Raw genomic sequence first — 17914 nt, 5'->3', positions numbered from 1 at the left:
CCTTGCCCCCTCCCACACACCCGATTACGTTCCTCTCCTTCATCTCAAGAAACACAAAAGCTAAATCCAGGGATGACTCTGCTACTGGAGTGTACAAGACACATTTCTCATAAGATGGCATTCAAGGCACAGCTGACCAAAAAAAGTGTGACTAAAGGAAATGGCTGGAAAAAAGTGTACAGAGGTCTTCTGAGGAAAACCGAAGTCTTGAAAAAGAAGGAAATAAAGTAGCTTAACTAGGTAATTGTTACCTTTTTGTTTGTTTCAGGCTTCGAACCAGAAACATACTGGGACCGTATGCATCTCCTCCAGGAAGCAATAGCATACAGGTATGTACAGAGCAGAATGACTGAAAGCTTCATATCTCCCGCGATAATGTAGGATGCAGACCTATGCTGAACAGGCACTCCTGAGTCACGGAATCATAGAATCGCTTAGGTTGGAAGAGAGCTTTAAGATCATCAAGTCCAACACATGGGTTCCGTGCCGTCTGCCTCCCTGAAGTCTGCTTGCAGGTCGTTAGACTAAAACTCGACTAGAATGGCTGGAGGTGGTTCTGTGGGTGCGCGGGGCAGGTAGATAGTGGTTCAGCCTGTCACCCATTAGCAAGCCATACTCTCCTCCTAGGGACGGCATTGGCTTTGGAAAGTGCCCTGTTACTCTAAGAAGCAGATAGCCTGTAAATAGATTTCTTTCTGAGAAGGGACAATTACTTTCTTCATGTGTACTTAACACAGTCTCGAACTGGATGACAACCAGTGATTGACAATAGGCAGGAGACTGGGATGTGAGTGGTACATAGGAGGTTGGGCCCAGTTTAAGAGGGAATTGTTGGAAACTTTGAATACTATCTAGCCTTACCCCTTTGTCTGCTTGAGCTGCCAGTTTGTTTCATGGTGTTGCTGCCAAAGTCTTTTTCATGATAGAGAGACTGCCTTTTGTAATGGGCTTTAGCCTGGAAATAAGCTTTCGTTAGCTTAGAAAGCAGAAGAGGAACAAGTATTCTCCAAACAGCAAGGAACTGTCAGGTGAGCTGGTTGAAGTTCTGCGTGGAATATTGCCCACATGAAAAAAATGACATTACAGCTTGAACCATACCCAAGGAATGTCTGTCTCGCCTCTCTCTCTTCCCTCATTCGTGTGCAGCTGCCCCGTTTTGGCAGAGACTGCTCAGTGCCCTCCCAAGCCGAGCCACCGGTGCTGCTCTTTCCGGCACGAGTTAGGGCAGAGATCAGTGTGGAGTTACGAGCTTTCACGCTGTCCCTAGCAGGGGCGGGGAATATTTGGAGAAGCTCAGTCCTCTTCATCTGTTTTCTCCTTGCCTCCAGGTCATAAGAACAGGGAGCCTTTGTGGTAAAGGAAGGCTTTCCCTGGTGCCCCTGCCTTGGGCTGAAGAAATCCTAGCTGGAGTGGTGCTTTTTTTTTATTTTTTATTTTATTTTATTTTCTTCCTTTGGTGTTTGTTTCTCCAGATTTGGATTTGTGCAAGATAAATACTCAGCCTCTGCATTCAACTTCCCAGCTGAGAACAAGCCCCAGTATATCCATGTCACAGGTGAGCAATATTTGGCAGGCACTGGGGCAAGGAGGAGGCTATTAGAAACAAAAGAACCATTTTATGTGCAGTTTGTGTTTTGTGTCAGTGATGTTGGTCCTCATTCTGTCACTAGTCAGATGACAAGTAGCTGTGTCAGCCGACCCAAACCAGAAAACTGGAGAGGCAGTAGGAAAAGCACAAAGTGTTGCTGCTAATCAATGGCAGTGGTTTGAAATCTTGCTTTATAGTGTCTCTGAAGCTTTTCTTTCCAGGAGATGGAGAAATAAAAAAAAAAAAAAAAAAAAAAAAAGAGGCAGAGCTTATTCCAAGTGCAGTGTAAAGAAATGTGTATCTAGAAGCTAGAAGGAGGGAGAGGTGCTGGGACAAGTCAGTGCTCTGTTCTCATGCTTAAGGTCCGTTGTAGATACATCTCTGCCCCTACACACTGTGTGGGAGGTAGAGAAAGCATTTGGGATCCACTTGCTCTCATTATTATTCTTCATAAATGTTGGTGATCTATGAGCACTTGTAACTAAGCTCCACGCATGGCATATTACAGTAAAATGACTTAGTATGTCCAGAGGGGTTGCTGAGACAGGAAGGCAGTGACAGGAGAGAGCTTTTGGAAACTTGCAGAAGAGAATGGAAATTGATATAAAATTAGAAAGATGGATCAGAGCCTGCAGCTTTGCTTCGTTCCCTTCTACCAAGAGAAAGGCAAGACTAAGTGTGCTGTCTCCCAGTGGTGTGATTTGCAGGAAGCGGCAGGTAAAAGCGAAGGAGGAAAAGCATATCCCATCTTATCTTGCAAAAAGGCAATTAAATGAAACCCAGTCCAGTTTCCTTTTCAGAATGTAATGAGTCAGCTACCAGTTGTAGGAACTTGGGTCTGCCTAAGACTAAAGTCCTGTCTGTTTCCCCCAGGGACAGTGTTTTTGCAGCTACCATATTCCAAGCGGAAGTTTTCTTGCGGGCAGCAGCGACGCCGGCGCAACTCCACTAGCTCCACCAACCAGAACATGTTTTGTGAAGAGCGCATTGGCTACAACTGGGCCTACAACACCATGCTGACGAAAACGTGGCGGTCCAGTGCCACTGGGGATGAGAAGTTTGCTGATCGGTTACTGAAAGACTTTACAGACTTCTGCTGGAACAAAGATAGCCGGCTTGTTTTGTTCTGGACTGATTGTCTAGATAAGATGCATGCTAGTGCTCCGTGAAACAGGGTTGTATCTCTTGGGGAGACAGCTAGAAGCTTTACCTTGTGACAAGGAAGCAGAGGCGAAGGATGACTGGAAAAGAGCCTCTGTTGGATTCCTCTTGAGGCTCCAAGAGGACCTGATCAATATTGCTGTTGATATTCAACAGAATTTGATTAAGCCCTTGGAAAAAGAATCTGAGCTCTTGGCTTGCCAATATCTATCACCTGACCTCAGCTTGGTTTCAAGTAGCTGCGGTCCTTGATTGCCAAAACTTCAGTTAGAGCAGAGGTGAGGGAGGGGGTGCGCAAATGGCTGTCAAGGGCAGTTAGCTTCAGCACAGCGTGATGGTAGCAGCCTGCCGTCGTCGGAAATGATCCGTGCCGTTTGCATCTGACGGGCCTGACAGCAGCCCGCCTCTTTCCCTTTTGAGGTCTGCCTGGTTGTGTGAATATGTAAGATAAAATGTCAGACACTTGTTACATTTCATACATGTAAATAAGTAAAAATGCAGAAAGCCAAGTGATCTGATGTTTTATTGTAACTGTGGACAGCAGTTGGGGAGTAAAGGAGAATAATTGCCAAAAGGAAATACTGCTGCTTATGTCCAGCGTGATAATGAAATGCTCAAAGTTCCGTGGTGGGGCTTTGTCCCTTAAGCATCCAGAACTTTCTGTCTCCAGCTCTGGATCTAGAACAGCGTCACGCAGCAGGAGCAAGAAGCCCGTTACTGTCCTGCAAGGCCAGCATCCAAGCCCAAGGAGAAATCGGGGGCAACTGAACACAAGATGCTGCCGAGTGGAGGAACGAGGAGGATTATGAGCAGAGGTTTAGGATATGCCTGCACGCAGCAAACCGAAGATGCCTACGCTCAAGTACGTAGTCTTTGTCGTTGCAGAGCGCGCTGGCATATGGCGCATGGGCTTGGCGTGAGGTGGCTGTTGAAGTGGGGATTGAGGGTGGGTTCAGGACCTGCCCCGGGTAGCGCGGTGCGTGGGGGCTGCCCGCTCCTGCTGCCAGGTCGGTGCTGTTGGTACCTGCTCTCGCTGGAGTCAGCAGAGCGCTGACACGGGCGCCGCGGTGCTCAGGCCTAATTCAAGGAAAATCGTAGCTGCCTCAGTTTTATCCCCTAACTGCATCTGGATGACTCATCTGCTATTAGACAGTACCCTCCTAGAAAAGGGGGGTTTGAGCTGCTTGTCTCTTCATCCAGTTCATCTAAGCGTGTCAAAATCATCAGCGTGTGTCTCGTCCCCGTTAACATCTTAAAAAATGCTCTCCGGTACGAAAGCAACTTGCTGCCGTCCGTCCTGCGCAATTTTACTACCAAGGTAGCGGCGGGCGCAGCAGCGGCTTCGCCGGAGCGGTGGAAGGGGTGGGGGCGGAGCGCAGGGCCGCCCCGCAGCGCCCGGCCCCGGCTGCGGGCACCGGGAGGCCTGGGCCGGCGGCGGGGCTGCGCTTGCGGCCGTGCGGGGCAGCGTCCCGCCGCCTCGCCCTGCCCGCGGGGGCCCGGCGGGCGGGGACCGGGGCTTCGCCGCGGGAGGAAGGGGCTCCGGCGCCCCGGGCTGCGCTCTCGGGAGGGGACGGGGCTGCCGGGGCGTCCCTGCTCCTCAGCATCGCAGGTATTTAACAGCTTTCCCCCGCTTTTTGCCTGGCCAGGGGGTGGGGGGGGGGTCCCCTTTCCCCGGGAAAATGGGCGAAAAACGATCGTTTTGAGTTACGCTTTGCTGGAACAGCTGGCTGCCCCCGGCCTGTCCTGTGCCGTTTTGGAGAAAAAACTCATTAATTTCACCTGAACGTCTCTGGGCTTAACGTTCTGGTAGTTCTAACCTGTAAGCAGTGGATGTAAAGCTGCGCATGGTGACTGGGATACGGGGGTACCTGATCTGAAGAGCGTGGAGGGGCTGGGGGCACACGCGTGTGCGTGGGGCACTGCAGAGCTGCCAGCACCCCCCAGTGCCCCCAGCCGCGCTACAAACCTGGCGCGGCTTCAGCCTTTCAGGGCTGCTTTAGGTCTCGTTTTATTTTAAGTGGTTTGAGGTCCTCAGGCTGCTTTTAATAGCACAGTGAATTTCTTCCCTTTAAAAAAAAAAGCATACCATAGGAGCGAAAAATAGGAGATAATAGTTTTTATCTAACCACAACTTTGTGCATTGCATAGAAACAGCTTCCAACAGGACACAAGGATGAAGCGGTTCATGGCCATGTTAAACAGAAATAAAAACAAGGATCCCCCACCCGCCAGGCTGCTGGATCTGGCAGGACAGCTTTGCCAGGACCTCCAGAACTCGTCTCCTAGTCTGGAGAAGCTGGTTGGGACCATGATGGGATGCAAACACAAGATGTACTTTCTCACTAACATCCACGTTGTCCGAGCTTGCGTGTTCGTTCATATCCGTAACGGGCAGCATGACGCAGCCTGCAGGCTCCTGGAGGTAGGGATGTGTTCTTTGTTTCTTCACGGAGACAGAAAGCAGTATTAGAAAAATAGTAGTTAGAGCTGTTAGTGCAGAGGTACCCAAGCTGCAGCACATGGAGCATTTCCAGCTGGCGTAGAGACGTGGAAGGTGATGCGTGTGCGTTGGTTGGCCTGAAGCACGGGATAAACCTTTTGCTACAGGCTGTTACTATTAATCAGTCAAAGGGAAGAAGGTAATTGGGTGATGATGAGGTCGGTTGTAGTTTGTGAAAGCAGGATTTTTGTTCTCTAGTGTGGTGGTTCTTAGAGTTTTTACAAACTTAGGGCTCAGGATGTAAAAGCCTTGGGGAGGCCAAGTTTAGAGGGCTTGCCAGGATGGGAAGATATGGGGAAGGCTGGATGGCAGCACTCAAGGTGAGGGGTTTTGGCCTCTAGATCTGGTAACGTAGCCCTGTTCGCCAGGGGAAAAGAAAGAATTAGGCAGGCAGCTCCCTGTGTGCATTAGAGAAGGTACAGCGAGCCATCTACTTGGATAACGCTACCAGCTTTATGTCAAACCCATAGGAACCTCTGAGTAAGTGTCCAGTTGTTGAGGGTTTTCTCCTTTACAGGAAGCCTGACTGACTACCTGGAAAGGGTTTGCTTACATATTATTTTGTTTTAGTGTTGCAAGGCAGAAGAGAGGGAGGAGCTGGTGCAACTTTGGCATGAGATTCACTACCGGAGGGTTATGGAGAAACGCCACACGGATTTTCTGACACCACTGCAGAAATTCCGTTGCAGGAAGAGGTACCGCGGCATGGGGGAGCCAGATTTTTTTTCTCTGCTGTAGTTAGCAGATGCAGGGGGTAGAGATGCAGAGGCTGCTTTTGCATCTCAAGATGGCTGCTTCTTGGAGCTTGGTTTTTCTTGGTGTTTTGACCACTTGTGGTAACGTGAGAAAATTCCCATGGATGTGAACGACTCTTTTGGGGTCCTTTTTAATCCTGTTTTTTCCTGTGTACAGGCATCCTCCACCTATTTCCCTTTGTCCTGAAGGTGTGAAGAATCGAAACTATTCAGATGAAGTACGCCAGCAACTGCACAGGTTTGCTGCAGAGGTGACAACAAATCCAAACAAGAAACAGCGGGTAGGGATATGCTACTTCCGATCGAGTCTCCTTGTCACAGAAAAGCAGAACTCTGCGATCAGGGGGCTATAACTGGTTTCATTCTAAATCCTTGTTTTCAGAAGTCCCAGTGGGGCTGGGATTCCCAATATTTGATCTTTCCCTAAAATCATCAAGTTCACGCTAAGTAATTTCACTTGCTTTGGACAAAAAGATCAGGGGAAGGAAGTTCCTCACTCGGCTTTTAACGGTTCTAATTTTGTAGTGATTGGGCATAGGCAGCGAAACAGCCATCACTCAGAAGAGCCATATTACAGTGATAAATAGTTCTGACTTCACTCAGTTATAGCCTGTATAAAATTGCACTTTGCTTACCAGAATATATTTCGTACTGACTTACCACATTAAATTCACAGAATTTGCAAACACGATAGGCCGTGTTGATGCGTGCATGCATCTACCTTATTTGGACAGGGACAAATTTGTAATGAAAGCGAGGTGTGAATTAATTCCGTAATCCTTGTTGGTTACTGCCTTGCAAGGTGAAGGCTTCAGACTTTAAAGTCTGCCTCTGTGGTGCTCAATTTTTCCAACACCCTTCTCGCATGAGGCAGGATGGCCTGGTGAAGAGTTCTGCAATGTGAAGATGGTTTATTTCCTATCCTTTTCACAAAGCAGCAACAACTTCCAAATTTTCATTTTAAAAAACCAATCTGAATTGAGAGCATAATGAAGTTGCGTAATTAAGTCCTAAAAGGTCGGGATATCATGATCACATAAGCATTAATTTCCCAATACGTTCTTCACTTATGTGGTCTCATTATTTAACAGTTTAATACAGCAGAACTTTTTCTGTGAATGTGATACAGATGTTTATACTGCTCGCAGTTTGTGAAAACTCTTTAATGGGGTAAATGCATTAGTGTTTATCCTATTAGTGTCATGTTAGTGATGCGAAGCTGTCATTCTGTGGGAAGAGCATGCTTTGTTGGGGTTTTACATTTAAATATAGCCATGTAAAAGAGCAGTATATGGTTTCCTTTAGCAAACAAATTGACTAGGGAAGCAGGCTGGAATGTGTGTTTTCCAGCAACTCTTTTGAGTTTATAAATCAGTCTCCTCAATGGGATTCACATAGACTTATCGGAGACCTAGCGAACAAGTTGTTGGGCTGCTTTTGGAACGGAAGGGAAAAGCCTGATTATTTGGATGTGGTTTATTCTTTTTCCCTTGATCTCTCCCTACACCTGGGTTCGCAGGAGGGATTGGCTCGGGACATGAACCTGCAGCCAACCCAGGTCTATAACTGGTTTGCAAATTATCGACGACGTCAAAAATCCTGCCTCTCTCGGACGGAAAGGCTCAACAACTCATGTCCTGAGAGGGCTTTGACTTACTGCACAAAGGAGGAGCAGGATAAAGGATCCTACGCTCCACAGACTGCAGGTTCGTCTCTTCCTAATGGGTTTAGGATGCGGTCCAGAAAGCTGAAAAACAATTTAAAATTCCCTCGGGAAGGGAAGGCTATTCCTGCTCCAGAACAGTGTCTATCTGCTGATGGATCAAGTGGACACTGGAGGACTCTACTTCAGTGGAGTGCCTCATTGTTTGGCTAGAGGCTGCCAGTCTGTTGAAGGAGCAAGGATTGATAAGGCCTGGGCAAGGACAGGTGAAAAGAGATGCCCGTCTCAGAAGGGGTGCCAAATGAAAGCAAATGCAAGGGAGGCAGCAGGTGCCAAATGAAAGCAAATGCAAGGGAGGCAGCAGGTTTTAGCTCTCAGATTCTGGGATCAGGGCAGTACTCCAGTAAAACCCAGTATTTCCTTGCCCCTTCACGGAATCTTGACCAAACCTCAGTCACGGGGAATAAGAGGGTCTTGCTGCATTTGGCAAATGAGACTTGTTTCATTGCTTTTTGGAGTAACTGTTAGTGTTCCTTCACCTGCCCGGCCTGCACCTTTCAGATGGCTCTTGTGTAGGCATCGGCTCTGAGCAAATGGAGATAACCCTCATGCCCTGTGACCCAGGGTGGGAGCAGTCAGCTGCAGATCTGGATAAGCCTCCTGAAGGAACGTACTTAAAGATGCTGGAATCCAGGTGATGTATGAAAAAGTCTTTACAGTGACAGCTCAGAGATGAAGCAACCTTTAAACTTGTTCATGGGACGGACTTTCATGTCAGTTCCCAGGGGACATCGCTTAGGAGATGTGACTCCACAGATGGGAATGGTCCATGCCCAGCATCAGGCAGGCAGAGCATCTAGCAGTTAATCTCCCAGCTGTCAAGGGCAGGATTCAAAGTTCTTCTGGGGGGTCTCCTCTCTTTGCAAAGCAGTATGTCTGGCTGATGCATTTGCTCCATCATTACAGCTTTGCGCAGAGCAGTGAGCTGTATGAAGCGAGGACAAGCCAGGCTTTGTTGACCACTCACAACACTGAACAACCTGTGGCTTTCTGCACTGAGGCTATGCTGGAACCAGGAACCTGCTTTAACTCTGCTGTCCTGCAGCCCAGAGAAGCAGCCAGCAGTACTGATGCCAGCCCCCAGCTGGATGCATTTGTCCTGTGCTCCTGCGGGTCCCTTACCTTCCCGGATGAACAGCTGGCCATGTGGCATGCCCCTTCCAGCACCAGAGGAGTCTCTGGCTCCATGTGGACCCCAACTATAGAAGGTTAGTAAAACTGCACCCAGACCGTTGACCTTGAGAGTTTTCAAGCTTCTCTTCCCTTTGTTGTGAACACTCTTGCTCACTTAGGTGGCTTTCCAATGTCATGACAACTGGGAGCAGGGCTTGTCATGAGCTCCGGAGTTCTGCTCCCATAGTAGCTCAATGAGAAAATCTGTTGATTTAAGGTGTTGAAGCAGACATTCTTACCTACTCTTTTGCTTAAACTGTAAGTCCTTCCGTAAGATAGTACTTTTCCAGCAAGGTGGTTTCCTTGTAGCATTTCCATTGGAAGAGTCCCTTCAGGTGTTATCTGCTCACCTTGTCAGTTTGCAGGCTTCTGGGTTTTTAAATGCCTGTCATTCTTACGAGATTGCCTGAGCAGAGGCTAGGAACTAGCCTCTAGTTAAGAAGCTGCGACACAGTGCTCATCTTCAGCAACACATTCTCACTTTCCTTTCTCCTTCCTGCTATTCTTTCTCTCTCCCTCTCTGTTTCCTTCCTGTCCAGTCTTGTTCAGCATTCCACCATCTCTTTTCTCCTCCCTGTTCTTCAGAACAGCATTGATAGGATACGTAAGTGATGTCCACCTGCTTTTGCTGTAGGTCTACGGAACAGAAAGCGCTGTGGCTGCCATTCATCTCTGGTGAATGTGGAGCAAGGAGGGGAGGAATAGCTGGGTCAGAGGTTGGGGTCATGTTATCTGTAATTGTCTTTAATACGAGCGTTTATTTCAGCAGGTATCAGAGCTCCCTTGAGCAGAGTCCCTCAAGGTGGCTGTATTGAGGCCAGTTCAGGAAGAATCATTCAGCAGTCAGATTTAGAGGTTGAAAGCTTCATCCTTAGAGAAGGACAGCTAGGGACCCTGGAATCTATTCTTCCCCACAGGTAAAGGGAGGGGAAAGCCCAGGGCTTCTTAAGGGCAGGAGTAACAATGATGCTGTGGGTCTAGCCTTGTCCTGATTCCCCTGTTGAAGAGGGCTGCAGACAGAGCATAGTGGTGCATCTCATTCAAGGGCCTGGTTCTCCTTGTGTCCATCATATTTTGCAGATATTTATAGCTGTGCACTGGAAATGGGAAGTGCTGTGTAAATGTATATGTGTTTTACGGTGGTGGCACAAAGGAGATTTGGGACCAGCCTCATCGGAAAAGATAGGAACCCCTCTCTTTGAAGCAGGTTTAGCTTCTAAGTGATTTGCCTGTTTTTCTTTTTGGCAGAAACTTATAACCTATACTGATCTCAGTGAGAGCTGATTCTGTGGGCTGGGTTGGTAGGGCCCGTATTTAATCCTAAAATAGTTTTTGTAGCTTCATAACCTCATGACAAGATTATTCCATAGTGCAAGCTTTCCAAATTGGAAGACAGAAAGACAGACACTGTTCTGTCTTTCTGTTTTCCACCTGTATGAAGTGTTTCAGACTGCAGGTTTTCTCTGGGGCTGGAGATGAATTCACAGAATGCAAAACAACAAAAATCCGTGCCATCTTCCATGTGTTATACAACTTCCGTAATGTTACATAAAAATAAACACTGCCAAACAGAAATGACGAGGTTCCTTTAATTTACTGATCTGCAAGACAGAAGAGGAGCAGTAGCCCCATTTCATAACCATTCTGCTTGACACTGGCCAGCGTTTGTGCTAGCATGACACTGTCAATAATACACCACAGAGGTAGCTACAAGCAGTTCTATTCCCACTTTATAGGCGAGGAAGCAGAGGCATGGAGAGGCTTTGTGGCTTGTCGAGCACCAAGGGAAGGCAGTGATTCACTGGAGATAAAGATCAGTGGTTTTTTGCTTCCTGGTTCCCTGCTAAAAACACTTCTGCCTTTTACCCCTGTTTCCCAGCTGGCTTGGTGCCTACAGTTGTTCACGTTCATGTCGGACTCCCCGCTCCGAGCTGCTGGGGAGAACCCAGGTCTGGGCATTGCAAACCCACCTCAGTCTGCGTTTTAGGATTCGCAGTTTTAGACGGTGGCTCAAGATCATGAAAGATCAGTGAGGCTTGCTGGCAATATTTTGGCTGGATTTAAAATTGCATGTTCTGACTCTAGAGTGAGCTCATGTTTATTTTTAAAATATGTTCTGCCAGTAGAAGAAATCTATGGTGAATGTCTCCTTGTTGGGTATGTCGGCTGTGCCAGGAATCCACACGCCCTTTATCGTATTCCTGGCAGGGGCAGGACTTGCTGCTTCATTGACACCTTCTGGTGAGGATATAGTTATTTGAACTCTATTTGTAAACCCCGTTTAGCGGCTGGTCCAGCTCCCCCAAAACCTTGAACTCATGAGTGCTACGGAACAGCGATCTCTTTAGAAATGAGTGATGCTTAGGCTGCAGTTTCATCTTGGCCTTTTTGCAGTTTCTCTCTGGAGAGCCAGGAGACCTCGTGTGGGTAGTCTTGGCTAAGATCACTGCTCGGTGAATGGCAATGAATGAGGATCACCTTTGTTATCAGGCAGAGCCCTCTGACAGAGTCACTGGATTAGAGATTATTGTGTCACCAGAGTCATCTTTAGCAATAATATTGCAATGAGCATCATTCATTTGGGGACTCACGAAGAAATCGACAGCTTAAACTGCATGGCAAATGAGTGTTGCTATCCTGGAAAGAGAGGGCAGTGAAGTTATCCCTGCTTTACAGATAAGAGTAAAGCACAGAGAAGGAAATTATTTATCCAAGGTCACCCACCTGGAGTGGACTTAGTGGTAGCTGTCGCTGCCTTGCCAGCACCTGTGGCTCCCTGCTTCGTAAGTGCAGGGGCAGAGCTACAAGTCAGCCAAGGGACCCTTAATCTGCTTGTCTCGTTTTTAAAGGTGCTCACCTGGAAAGGACTTGGCCTGAAAGCTTATTAGAACGATTCCAGTTGCTTTCTTTCATGGGCTTTTTGCAGTCGGTCCTACGCACTTGGGCTGTATCCAAACCTCTTGTGATCTACAGGGCTGCGAGGTGGGAGTGTGAGGGGGAACCAGGCTGGGAGCTGACTGCCTCCATCTGCTCCTGCTCCTGGCTGGATAGTTTGATCCAGCTAGCGAACTGGAAGTTCCTGTGGGACACCAAACAGATGCTTGCCTCTACAGATAGCGGTGTTGTCTCCTCTTCACTCCTCGAGGTGGGACGGGTGGAATGTAGCCCAGCTAATGGTTCGCGCAGGATTTAACTCTCTCGTGCCTCACATTTCAAACAGAAAAGCACACTGAACTCTATAGAGCAAGACAGATTGCATTCATGAGCCAGCATGTTGATTTAGAAAACATCAGTGCTGAGATGTTCGTTGCAGCTTACCGCTTCTGCCTGCATTTTTGGGATTCCAGCTCAGAGTGCTAGGAATCCTCCTGCTGTTAGGCTCTCCCCTCGGGATAACCCAGCACCCCGACACTGGCAGGCAGCAAGTTCAAAACACACAAAAGCAGGCTACTTTTTGGCATGTTGCATGATTAAATGGCAGAATTTGTTGCTAAGGGCGTTGTGCGTGTCGGTGTAAGTGGGCTATGAAAAAGGATGAGACAAGTTCTTGGGGGGACAGGGGGTTGCATGGCCATTCGTACCCTGGGCTATTCCTGGTAGTGGTACGGGCAGCGTTGTTGGCGTGTAGATACTTCTGAGTTGGTGCTGAAGGGCGAGAACATCCCATCATCGAGTACCCAGTGTCTCCTGCTTGACCCAGTGCCTGCAGACTGTGACCTCTTTGGAGAGGTTGGCAGAGCCCCCGGGGAGGTGTGGATGGGGAAGCCACGTCCCCAGACTCTCACTGGCGGCCTTGAAAAGCTATAGTGGCATCATAGCCAATGTTGTGGCTATGTCTAAAGCCGCATTTTTATGTGTTTTGACTCTTAAGATCTGTGTTTTTAAAATATGTTCCAGAAAAGAGACATTTTGGTAGACATCTCCTTGTTTATGGAGAATGTTCTGGCGGCATAAGGAAAGCTGCAAATCGAGATGGCATTCCTGTGTGCTGCTCCTGGTCAGGCTAGTCCTCCCAGTGCCGAATCTGTATTTTGAGGTCATAACAATTTGGAAAAATGGGGCAGGTTTGTAGACAACTTAGCAGAAATCTGTTGAATTAATAGTCTTGCCAGGAGCTCGTCTTGTCCTGCTGCAGAACACTACAGTAAGTGGTGAGTAGAGCATAAATAACAAATGCATTTGTGTATCATCATATTTTCTTCCAGTTCCTGTCAGGCTGTGTTTGGCAAGCCTCAGTGCCCGCCTGCTTCTGCACCCTGCGTGGAAGAAAGCCAAGCCTTGGGACAAGGCCAGGTGAGAGAACACACCTAATGTTCAGAGAAGGAGCTTAGCCCTGTGCACGCTATCCAGCTGTAGCTCTCACACGGGGATGTGAAATCTCGCATCGTATTTAGTACGAAGCATGTTTGATCTTTTGGAATCCAGTTCAGAGCAAGCTGGGCATTCCCTAGGTAGCATCCAGCAAATGCTAGGAGGAGAGGTGGTTTTGTGGGTTTTTTTTCCACTTGGATTGCTTATCAGACCCAAATTTTGCTAAACGTGCCATTGAAATGATGGCCAGAGCAACCTGTGCAGATCCCAAGTGTCATTTAAATTTTGAGCAATGGAGGGCTCACCTAGCCCTGTGGAAAGAAGACGACAGGAAGATGGCTGCTCGAGGGCCCGCCCCTCTCAGGGGTTCTGCGGAATTTGACTCTGCTCTCTCAGACCTCTTAAAATCTTTCATGTAATTTTCATTTCCAAGTCTGCGTTATTGCTGAGAAGAAGGGATTTTGCACTGTTCTGAGATGGCCGATAGCAGCGTACAGAGCAGTGCTATTACAGGAAACGACAGAAGAACTCACTTCCACAATCTGGATGCAGTCTGCATGCCTTCTTACGGTGATTTTAAGGCAGTAGAGAGCAGAAGTTAGAAATCTGGTGCTTTCAAGGGGATGGGAGCACATCTGTGAATTAAATGTTATTTAGAAATAGAATCCAAGAAAGCCCTATCTAAACTGTACCTGGAGCTATTTTTTGGCTTCACATGTGGTGGTCTACCAATCAGTTAGCATCCATTTCTGTTTCTCTTGCAATGCAAGCTGCTGGAGAAAACCTATTTAAAAGAGATTTTGAAAAGCAGGAGACCGTATCTGCTAGCCTCATTATAGGAAGCGGCTGCAGCTCTGAAGGCAGTAACAGAACCTCTTTTGAGCCTTTGAAAGCATCAATATAAAGATCTGTATCTTGGAAAGTGGCCTTTTTACCAACCATAATGTGAGCCAGATGAGTAGGAAAGCTTTCGGCATTAATAATGAATGAGCCTTTTCTAAGATTTCCAGAGCATGCAGTCTCTGTAGCTAGAGTTTGCATCTTGCTGTTTTGCATTCTTGCACTGATTTTGCAATGGCATAGAAACATGACACTCAGTGCAGTGTGGGCTGGGGAGCAAGGTGCCGTGGGATGCCTGCAGATGTCAAAAGGGGACATCTTCAAATCTTCGTAACAATTGCTCAGTTCAGGAATTCAGAAAAGCAATTTTTGCGTATTTTAATGTGTGCTGTAGGAAAAGGAAGAACTTGAAGGGGTAAATGATTTTACAGCCTTCTGCAGGCTTCCTGGGCACTCTGTTTCTTGCTGAATCAACTTGCCCTGGGCTCGTTGCAGGAATACGCTCGTTTGGTTCCTGTGTCTGAACCGCAGGGGTGCAGATGTACGCTTCCTTCGTCCACATGTGACTTTCAGTTTGCTTTTCATAGGTCATGCATCCCGTGAGAGCCAAAATGAGAGTAAAACAAAACAAGCAAGCAAACAAAGAAAAAGTTAATTCATTTTAGAGACATTTCTTTCCCTCCCTGAACAGAGCTCCCTTGTTCAGGTGATCACTCCCTTCTTAATTATTTCATCCTGGTCTTACCCTCTGTCATTTACTTGGTTTTATAGGAGCCAACGCCTTGGGCAAAGGGAAGGGAATTGCTCTTCTCTGAATTCCTAAGAGTTGAATTGTGCACTGATTGTGTTTGTCACTTTTACGCCCGCGTCCTGTACAGATGGATTACTCTGCCTGAACTTGGGAGGGAACGAGGACTTTGTCACTTCACGCACACAGCCCTCCCCGCTGGCACTCCCTCCCACCACGGTCCTGTGCATATCTGCCCAGAGGAGCTCTTCCACCCTGAGCAACGGCGTTGTTAAAGATGGTGCGTGGTGAAGCTTTGATTCCTTCCCGTCTCTTTCAGGTCCTGGAGGATCCGGTTGGTGACCCATTAACCAGCGACACGCTCTGGGCTGCATGGCTGCTCTTTGAATTCTCAGCTGGGGGACGAATGTGACCTGCCTGCAGGGACGCTCGACGCGGTCTGCGCTTCCCCAGGGAGCACCCCCTCCTTTCCTGGTTTTCCTTTTTTTTTTTTTTTTCCTTTTAAAATGAATGAGGGGTTTGACGTGGAGACGAATAGAGAAAGTGAGGTAGAAGGATGAAGGCTTTTTCTAATAGTTACAAAGTTTGTTTCAGTTACAGTTTTATTAAGAATTTTGCAAAGGATAGAAGAAACCAAAGGTGCCTTGTGGATTGTAGTTTTTTACTGGAGCAGTCTGAAGCTGCACTGTAGCTGCTAAAAATACCAAGTCCCTAGTTCTGTGGCAGTTACATATTTCTACCCGTAGCACTGGTCAGATCCGAGTCCTTCGTTACCTCATGAAAGTAAATGAAGGTCCTGTACTCAAAAAGAGTAAAATTTAGTTACATTGCCTAGCAGTGGATATTGGGTAACTTTTTTCTCAGGCCTGGAAAATAAGCTCTCAGCTAAGTGCTGCTAAAATACTATTTCTCATCTCTGTGTTTCTGTTGTACTGCTGGGCGTGACTTCTGGAGTGTTCTGTACTCCGCAGTGTCACAGATGACACAAACTGGAGCACGGCAGAATTTTCAGCGCTAACGTCAATGTTCTTGCAGGATTGCAGGAGGGCACGCAAGTGTGTCAGTATTTAATACTACCTGCAACTCAGATTGCCCGGGAAAGAAGATGAATGGAGGAGGTGGGAGCCGCTGAACCCTCTTGATGCATTTTCTGTCCCCAGATCTGGGTGGACCGAAACTGCCAAGGGAACCGTGTCACCCTTCGGGTGGTCTGCGGCAGTCTGACACCAGGCAGCGGCAGGCGAGCACATCCTATTCAGACGAGTGCCCTGCAAAGCAACGCGAGTTGTGCAGACTCCTACACGCTGTAGTAAGTGTGGGGCTCATACTGTACTTGGCTGAAGGCTGCTTACGCCGCGGGGGCAGGCTGTTTTGCTGTGGCTCTCCTGCGGAGCGTGCGCAGCTCTGCTCCTTTTGCCCAGCACTTTTCCTTACTTAACCCAGCCTGAGGGCCGCCCGTTACGCTCCTCCATCTCACGCTGCTCCGGGGCCAGCAGCCCTGTTTCCTTTTCCTCTTGGAGACTAAAAAGCAGAATTGTGTATGAGAGAGCTAGGGCACGAGTGGCAAAGCAGACCCTTGATGCAGGTTTAAAACTAAGCTGCAAGTCATTGGGTGGTCTTTTGGGTATTTTCCCTAAGTATTACTGCTATTTTTTAAATCTGTATTGCAAAAGGGATAATCCTTGCCAAACTCCAGCCCTGAGCTACACAAAGTGTACCTGCCTCCAGTGCCTTTTGTAAAAAAGTTGGCAAATAAAGGTTATGAATGACTCTTTCTCCAGGGTTCGTTCTTCCAAGGTAAGAGTGTGAGGTGATTACTCGCACAAGGTATTTAATTATGTATTAAAACCCCAGCACCAGCTGCCCTGGGTACCCTTGTGGGTGGCGAGACCCTGGTACTTCCTTTATTTTGGTGGCTCTCACTTGGAAGGCCGTTGTGTTCTTGTTGGAGGTTTTGTGTTCAGAACCGCGGTGTTTGCAGGGGTTGTGCACACGTTTACGTTTATTTCTTTTAACAACGGGCCCTTGGGTGAATCCGAGCTGGCGTGCAGGGAGGGAAGGGGCCGCGCTCCCGCTGCAAGGCAGCGCCCGCCTCCGGCCGCACAACCGCCGCCACGCGGTGTTCCCGCCGCCACGGCGGCCGCGCGCCGCCTTCCTGCTCCCTCCCCATTGGTCCGCCGCGCCCGTAGCAACAGCGACAAATATATCCTGCCGCCCTCCGATTGGCTGCCGCCTCCCGCCGAGCCATAGCAACAGCGGAGCGGGCGCGCGGCGCCTGAGGGGGCGCGCGGCGGCGGTTGGCGGCCCGCGCGGGGTGAGGCGGCGCTGAGGGAGCCGCGGGGCTCTGCGGGAGAGGGGGGACCCGCCGCCGCCGCCGCTGCGGCTGCCGGCCCGGGGCGAAAGGCACCGCCGTCCCCGCCACGCTGCCTAAAATCCGTTTTGCTGGGCGTTTGCACTGCGGTGGGCGGCAGCCGCGTCTTCTCTGCGGCCTGTGGTGGAGAGAGAACAAGACGCTGTCGTGCGCCAACGAGTGAGGCGGCTTTCGTGCAGGAGCAGCAGCCCAATAGCAAAATTCACACTGGATCTTGATAGATTTTTTGTATGAGATCCCAAATAAGGTACTTGAATTCTCACCCCTAATGATATGTCATGTCACTGCGATTACTATGATTTAGCTAGTCAATGGTATGTAGTACATGTGGATGAAAGCCAGGGTGGTTACGTTTCCCTGCTGTTGAAGATTGATGTATTGGAGTAAAGAGGAATGATGCCTCTCTTAGAGTGAGACATAATTCAGTTCCTTTCAAATATTTAGTGCTATTCCCTGCCAGGGAAGATGATAAAGATTAGATTAACGCAGCTCCACCTCTATAGAAATTTCAGGTACCTGTCATTCAAAGTCAAATAGATAATTTTCTAAGAAAACAACCCATGTTAGTGAATGCAGGTATTTTAGTTCTGGAGATAACGGACCTTTGTTCTACCATCTTAACAATACCGGTGTCCTAAGGCCTTGCAGGTTTTTTTACGTAGTGCAAGACCACAGTTGTTTTGGCTTTTTAATTAAAAAGAAGAGGCTCAATTCACCAGAATTCCTACAGAGTGCTAGAACAAG

At 48.3% G+C, this 17914-nt stretch overlaps 4 protein-coding genes across 15 annotated transcripts in view; all 4 read left to right on the top strand.

The window, feature by feature from the left end:
- DEPDC5 (DEP domain containing 5, GATOR1 subcomplex subunit) overlaps positions 1-2770 on the top strand; it is a 47677-nt gene extending 44907 nt beyond the window's left edge. For all 9 annotated transcript variants that reach the window (XM_087768625.1, XM_087768630.1, XM_087768628.1 and 6 more), the window contains 3 exons: positions 269-329; positions 1473-1555; positions 2462-2770. In XM_087768625.1, coding sequence (XP_087624751.1) covers positions 269-329; positions 1473-1555; positions 2462-2757 — 440 coding nt within the window. In that variant the 3' untranslated portion in view covers positions 2758-2770. The remainder of the gene's footprint in view (positions 1-268; positions 330-1472; positions 1556-2461) is intronic.
- Positions 2771-3472: 702 nt separating this feature from the next.
- Positions 3473-16574, top strand: ANHX (anomalous homeobox). 4 transcript variants are annotated; one of them, XR_015707206.1, is made up of 10 exons: positions 3473-3611; positions 4898-5171; positions 5820-5944; positions 6162-6285; positions 7524-7710; positions 8229-8361; positions 8634-8935; positions 13106-13193; positions 15119-15273; positions 15960-16574. XR_015707206.1 is itself a non-coding variant. In XM_087768672.1 (10 exons), exons 1-10 carry the CDS (start codon positions 3574-3576, stop codon positions 15209-15211), a joined length of 1512 nt encoding a protein of 503 aa, XP_087624798.1. In that variant the 5' UTR covers positions 3473-3573. The 4 variants fall into 4 exon arrangements, 2 of the variants coding, with proteins under 2 accessions (XP_087624798.1, XP_009462024.2); XR_015707207.1 differs by lacking the exon at positions 15960-16574 and adding an exon at positions 11874-12045 and having other exon boundaries at positions 15119-15166; XM_087768672.1 differs by lacking the exon at positions 15960-16574 and adding an exon at positions 9670-9817 and having other exon boundaries at positions 15119-15211.
- Positions 15941-17914, top strand: part of YWHAH (tyrosine 3-monooxygenase/tryptophan 5-monooxygenase activation protein eta) — a 19156-nt gene continuing 17182 nt past the window's right edge. The window contains exon 1 of the mRNA XM_087768681.1: positions 15941-16108. Coding sequence (XP_087624807.1) covers positions 15941-16108 — 168 coding nt within the window. The remainder of the gene's footprint in view (positions 16109-17914) is intronic.
- SLC5A1 (solute carrier family 5 member 1) overlaps positions 16807-17914 on the top strand; it is an 84417-nt gene continuing 83309 nt past the window's right edge. Inside the window, exon 1 of the mRNA XM_087768668.1 lies at positions 16807-17417. The gene's annotated coding sequence lies outside the window, so the exon portion shown is untranslated. The remainder of the gene's footprint in view (positions 17418-17914) is intronic.

Source organism: Nipponia nippon, unplaced genomic scaffold, assembly GCF_047370975.1.
Source record: "Nipponia nippon isolate SJK-2023a ecotype South Korea unplaced genomic scaffold, ASM4737097v1 scaffold_30, whole genome shotgun sequence".
In the NCBI taxonomy this organism is placed as follows: Eukaryota; Metazoa; Chordata; class Aves; order Pelecaniformes; family Threskiornithidae; genus Nipponia; species Nipponia nippon.
Note: the sequence above shows the minus strand (reverse complement) of the source record. Positions and strands in the feature narration are given on the sequence as shown.

What these genes read in the sequence shown, in the direction of transcription:
- ANHX (XM_087768672.1), top strand. Translation starts at nt 3,574, where the DNA reads ATGCCTGCACGCAGCAAACCGAAGATGCCTACGCTCAA. An exon ending in ATCCAAACAAGAAACAGCGG is followed by an intron (nt 6,286 to 7,523) that starts GTAGGGATATGC and finishes CTGGGTTCGCAG; the next exon opens with GAGGGATTGGCTCGGGACAT. An exon ending in GTGGACCCCAACTATAGAAG is followed by an intron (nt 8,936 to 9,669) that starts GTTAGTAAAACT and finishes TTATTTCAGCAG; the next exon opens with GTATCAGAGCTCCCTTGAGC.